At 39.6% G+C, this 6000-nt stretch overlaps 3 protein-coding genes across 3 annotated transcripts; 2 read left to right on the top strand and 1 right to left on the bottom strand.

Moving 5' to 3' along the window:
- The first annotated feature begins 402 nt into the window (after positions 1-402).
- Positions 403-760, top strand: RHIMIDRAFT_255450 (uncharacterized protein). The gene has a single exon (XM_023611164.1). It carries the CDS (start codon positions 475-477, stop codon positions 745-747), a length of 273 nt encoding a protein of 90 aa, XP_023471752.1. The 5' UTR covers positions 403-474; the 3' UTR covers positions 748-760.
- A 1431-nt stretch (positions 761-2191) lies between these two features.
- RHIMIDRAFT_255451 (uncharacterized protein) lies at positions 2192-2438 on the bottom strand (the record flags this gene model as incomplete). The annotated part of the gene is made up of 1 exon (XM_023611165.1): positions 2192-2438. A coding segment is annotated over one exon (158 nt), but the record flags the coding sequence as incomplete, so codon positions are not given.
- Positions 2439-4900: 2462 nt separating this feature from the next.
- Positions 4901-6000, top strand: RHIMIDRAFT_15409 (uncharacterized protein; the record flags this gene model as incomplete). The annotated part of the gene is made up of 1 exon (XM_023605745.1): positions 4901-6000. A coding segment is annotated over exon 1 (1076 nt), but the record flags the coding sequence as incomplete, so codon positions are not given.

The following is a 6000-nucleotide window of genomic DNA, read 5'->3' on the forward strand; positions in this document are numbered from 1 at the left end:
TACGTGTGGCGCTATATTGGAAGACATAATTTTGGTGCCTAATGATTCTAGCACTGACGAAAAAGCCTCCCTTGATCATGCCGATCAGCAAGAAATGGAGCCTGGCCGCCTGGAAATTATCAAAGCTTTCAATACGCGAAACGGTATAGATGAATTAACGAACAGCTTTTTACATCAGCCTCATCATAAGAGGACCAACCGGCTATGGCGCTCATGCATTACGGTCTGTAAGTAGTACCAAAACCATTACACCAGCGAGTGGATAGTACCACCATCAATGAGTCAAATTTCTCTACAATTACGGAGGATAGTACCACATCTGGAGTCCGACTTGAGCCAACTCTAGCATAGTCAAGCTTGACTTTTAAATTTGTAAAAGCATGTATAGCAACATGTGAAAATAAAAAGTATAAATAACAATAAAAGAAAACCACTTTCTTTCTTTCTTATTAATCTAGAGGCGTGCCTGTCTAAATGAAGTTTTTGTGGACTGCTTTGACATTTTGTCTGTTGATTTGCCTTGTCAGTGCATATGACTGTGAGTGGAAATCATGTTTTGGTGCAAGCGATCATGATACACTGCAATGTTGTGGTACGAGCAGCCCTGGTAGATGGTCAAGTGCTGGAGATTGTGAAGTTATGAGAGGTTATGGCAAAATATTTGATGACTGCTGTTGGCAGAAGTATAGAAGTCCTACAATAACATCAAATGGTTATCATAAATGCAAGCATGCTCATAGAATTTAACCTATATTAAAATATTGTACGAGTTATTTTTTAAAAATAAAACTTTTCTTTTTTTTTGGCTTCTCGTCTAATCAAACTTGTTAAAACATTGTTACTTTTGGTGTTGATTCACAGTGATTGTCTTTGGTTGTCTGATCATTGCTTTGTCTGTAAATACTGAAAGATACCGAGCCTTTGGTGCAACTGTCGAGGCAAACAATTAAAGTCATTAAACTGGTTTTGTCTTCTTATTGATGCCTTCATATTCTTCATGTTCACATCAGACATGTCTTGTTTTATTTTTAAAAAAGGTTTTTGATCTTTCTAATGCTGAGCTTGTTACACTACATTTTCTGAAGGGCAATTCTAGAGGATCGTTGTTTACACAGCATTTATGTAGCATTTGTACAACATGCCAGGTAAGCAATTCACTGTGCACAGCATTTACACAACATTTACACAGCATTAGACACGCCACACCTACTCAGCACTATTTATAACGCCCTTTCATACACTATATCTGTCGTATTTTCCCTATAAATACTTAATATTATCATATGAGATTATTCTAAATATACTTAAGAAAGAAAATACAAAAAGACTAACTACAAAACACGTTATTCCTCACATAACACGACATGCTTAATTCTTATTGGCCATAATTAAATCTGTTCCTGAATATCTGTGTGCCTAATGCAAAAGTGCTGTGCAAATTGGATTGCTTCCTCACATGTTGTACCAGTGCTGTGTAAATAGCAAAACTCTGATGTTACAGGCGTTGTCTCTAAATGTTACCTGCGATATCACTTTACAGCTTCACACGACCTTTCTGCATTACCAAAAATCGCTGCATGAGGCTATCCAGGGTGTATCCAGTGGAGTATCCTTTGATGTAAAATACGAATTTATAAAGTTTTATCATAATTACACATAAGCTAAATGATCTTGATTGTTGTATTTACTCTTTCCTTTGTTGATCGAAACTGTATAACGTAAAATTAAAATACAGAAATTAAAATATTTTTATCTTTATCTTCTTTAGTGAAAGAAACAGAGAGAAATGAAGAGCGGGGAGAAACAATCGAGGTCAACACTTCATAAATCCTTATTCTATATCAAAGAATATGGATAAATATTTTGGTCTTTGAGCAAGTTTAGCGTCGCGATATACATGGAAAACTTTCGTTGGATGGCATCACGGTTAGCGCCTGTAACATTACCCTTTTGAAACTACATTTGAGTCTATTTTTGAATGTATTTTCGTGTGTACCAAGCGTTTACCAATAAATAAATGTACAAAGATAGACAAGAGTTTACTCGTGTCGGAAATAAATGGCAAAGTTGCCAAAAAGACGACAGAGGATGTAGTTATAGACTTTCTAACCGTACCTTACTCTCAGATGAGCAATATATTCTAATTTATACTTTTTACATCTCTCTATGCGTGCGCCTTGTATGAAGAAGCGTTGATAGCTTGGATGGGAGATAAAAAAAACTTTTCCATACTAGGGCTTGGCGGCCATCACGTTCTCTGTCGGATTAGAGGCATTATTGCTATTGTGGGCCGTACATACCACAATTTCCGTTGCCTCGGATGTGGCTATCTCCTTGATAACGCTTCTCTGGTTCGTAATAGTAGCCCGCGAAGATTGAGTTGTTTAAACTCCAGCTAGAATGTAATTTGATGTTATCAATAGGAGCATCAGCCATAGCCGATTTGGTGCTTGATGCAGAGCGAAGAGAATGCGACTTGAGTCGTGCTGTGTCGACTCCAGTCGTCTCCATGGTTTCTTCCAGTCATATCCTAACCATTTTGGGTCTAATTGTTCTTGCTCTGTACTTGTCATGTGCGATGTGAGACAAAAAGAGTGTGTGATTGTCTTTCAAATCGTGGCGTATGTGGGAAGATTGCCGAATGAAAACATACAGGGTTTGTGTAGGACAGAGGTCCTTGTCCACCGTTATACCTGTATAACTTGCTTTTGGTTTGATCTATTTTGATTGACGTGCAATCAGGGTGGCACCGATTATCTTCCCCGAATTCTATCAAAGTAATATCTCCATGTTAAAGGTTCCCTAGGTCAGAACTTGACCTCCATATGATGACGATTATTAGGGGCACCAGTGTCTCTTTTGCAGTCGGTCTAATGTCAATTGATATGTAGCGCGCCCAATTGCTCACGAAACTCAAGATCGAGCCGACATTGAAGAATTCCGGGTATCGGCTCGGTAGCTTGTTGATTGTTTGTCTTCTAGCCTTGAAAAAATGATGTGCCACGACGTGGTTATTCTTGCTTAACTTGTGAGAATGAACGGTTCTGTAAAATGAGGCAGTCGTAGAACGAATCACGTCCAAGTACTGTAATGACAGTGAACTCAGTGGCGCAAGGTTTTCCACTACCAACTATGGATCATACTGGAGGAGGCCCTTCTTCAAGTTTCTGGAGAGCCGCTATACAACCCAGTTATTCCAATGTCTATTATAATGTTCAGAGGTTGATTTCCGAGCAGATGGCGTCAAGTATTGCAATGTAGACTGGCTCAATTTTTCTCTTTCTTGTCAATGCTTGATAACCTCCAAGCGGTTACTGGGAAATCCTTCTTTAAGTCAAAAACCAGGGGCTCCTTATTGTGACAGTTCAACGCCATTGGCCACCAATATTGTGCTATACATGTTGGAGTCACCATTATACAACCCTGTACTTGATCTTAATGGAGCTTCCTCAACGCCTGCAGCATTAATTTTCAAGGTGCATCTAGGAAGAAGCCACTCGTGAGCCACACTTGCTAGAAAGCATCCGTTCTTTCTTCCCTAGGATCGTTCTTCCATGAACAATACCTCTTCGACTTGTTGATGGTGTTGTCGGCAACGCATCTACCCTTAGACTGACGTTCTACTCTTGTGTAATTCGTTTGACAGTCCACTGTGGCAGGCTCTAAACGTGGGCTAGCTGAGACATTTAGTTCAGCGTATCAGCCTCTGTATTCAGAACTTCTAAAATGTGTTGGTCAATTACTGTCAGCTCGTGTTGAGTACATATGTTTTGAATCCCCAATGAGCTCAATGATTTATGCTTTTGTAAGGCTATAATCTGAAACTCGTGTAGCACGATGCGCGACTTAGAAAGATGTAAAGAGTATATTTTTATTGTTCTTCTGAGAATAAAACGTCGCTAGAAAATCTATAACTATATCTGAGATCGGATTGGAGGCAATGGCAATTGTAGTAGGTACGGCCCATAACTTTTAGGTTTGAATTTTGAGAGTCCTTGTATTTGGCCAAAAATGCGCAGCAACTATATCTATAAGTTTATCTAGAAAATAAAAGGTAGCTGCACCCACATAATAAAGATTACCGCTTGAATTCTGAACGATAACCATGGATTGTGAGCCTAACCCTATAATCTCTATTAGACCATAATCTACTTGTAACGTCCATAAGTGTTAAATTGCCAATGTTTAGCCTTAAAACGAAGATTTAAAATGATCACTGGATCATCATGTGTCATGTTAGGTATATATCTTTAAAATGATCAACTCCTATAGTAGAGAAAAAAAAATAAAAAAGAAAAAGCTTTTTTATACTTTTGGACAACGTTTTGGTTCCACTTCGACTTCCAATATGATGCATGTTCTCTGAGCCACGCTTTATTTCCCATACGCATATAAACAAAAGTGCTTTTTTCCTTAATATCTTTCTAAGCAGCGCATCACGGATTACACTATGTGACTGATATGCCAAATGCTACGCCTGAGCAAGAGGAAACAAAATTCTACATACAAAGAGAGCTATTTCAACTCTTCCAACAATTGCAGAAGGAATCTAAGAGCGAAAAACAACGATTTTATAAGGAAACCAAATCACCTAACGATTTAAGAGAAATTCTGGAGGAACCATTATTCCAACAACTTAAAGAGAACCTTAAAAAATAAAAAAACATGTCCATAAGCACTGTCGTGAAGAATGGGTAACAGGAGAAAGCTTCAACAAATCCCTTTATCTAAAAATACAAACAACATAACATGGATACGTACCACTATCTATTGGGTTACAGATAATACAAGAATTCAGCAAGAGCAACAACAGACCACGCAACACTTCATTATCATATAACACGTCATGTTCAGTTCTTATTGGTCATAAATAATACTGTTTGCATATAAAATGACAATTGTAAGGCTTCTTTCCACTAACATAATGTTACACGGACAGACAACCAATCAAAACTCGCCATCACCGTCTTCGACAAGATATGAACCGCCTGCATCCACCAGGCCAACATCAGCTGAAATTTGGAGAACATTCACAGCCCACGCAAGAGGTTTCCGTGGAGCTAACCTTACAGTATTTGAGAATACAGAAGCAAAAGCGGCTGTTCGAGATCGTAATCAGGACCAACTCTGGGTACAATCTAACGAAATGAACAGTGTAGTCTTCGACCTGAAACAACTTTCCGTTCTGCCTGCAGAGTTCTACGAAGCTCTCGCCAATCAATATCCTTCCGCTATTGGGGCAGTACCAGTGCGTCAGGGAGCCATTAATGGGGTCATCATTGCTTTTGATTCCGCAGAATCTCGCACAACCGCCTGCAGTGTTGGTATAACAGTTGGAGGTTTCAACGTAATCGGTACACCTACGTTACCTCCTACTAGCTCCATTTACCGAGTTTCGCTTGAAAAGCTACCTTTGATGAGACCAGACAGTTTAACCCCACTTCTGACTGAGGCACTCTCTCGCTACGGTACAGTCCTTCATGTTGGTTTATATCGTGATCCTGTTAGTCGTCTTTTCTTTGGTAAAGGCTATGCCCTTATCGATACCGCACCTGAGGATCGCACAGTCCTCCCTCTCAGTCACGAAATTGATTTAACGAACCAACGACTTATCTATGCTTCGTGGAGAGGAATGACACCTCATTGTTTTTACTGTCATAAGCCTGGCCACACAAAAGGCAACTGTCCTCGTCTATCCCAGCAACGTATTAAGACTTGTTACAACTGTGGGGATCCAGGCCATTTGATTCGAGAGTGTCCTAAACGTAACACTGCCACGGTGGGCGAGAAACGTATCCGCTACGATAATTCTTTGCCTGACATACCTACGTCGTCTTCATCATTGAATTTAGGCTCTTCATCCACTCAGAGCTCTTCAGCACCAACTTCTATTGTATCTGCTGTATCTAAGTTTGTACACCAATCTGACATTGAGTCTTCTAAGATGACAGCCAGCACCCAGAAAAACGTTGCACGAACTAGGTCAAAGGCATCTACCAC

The sequence above is a fragment of the Rhizopus microsporus genome (assembly GCF_002708625.1).
Source record: "Rhizopus microsporus ATCC 52813 unplaced genomic scaffold scaffold_1, whole genome shotgun sequence".
Lineage (NCBI taxonomy): Eukaryota > Fungi > Mucoromycota > Mucoromycetes > Mucorales > Rhizopodaceae > Rhizopus > Rhizopus microsporus.

Excerpts from the sequence above, each read along its gene's own strand:
- RHIMIDRAFT_255450 (XM_023611164.1), top strand. The coding sequence starts at position 475 with ATGAAGTTTTTGTGGACTGCTTTGACATTTTGTCTGTTGATTTGCCTT.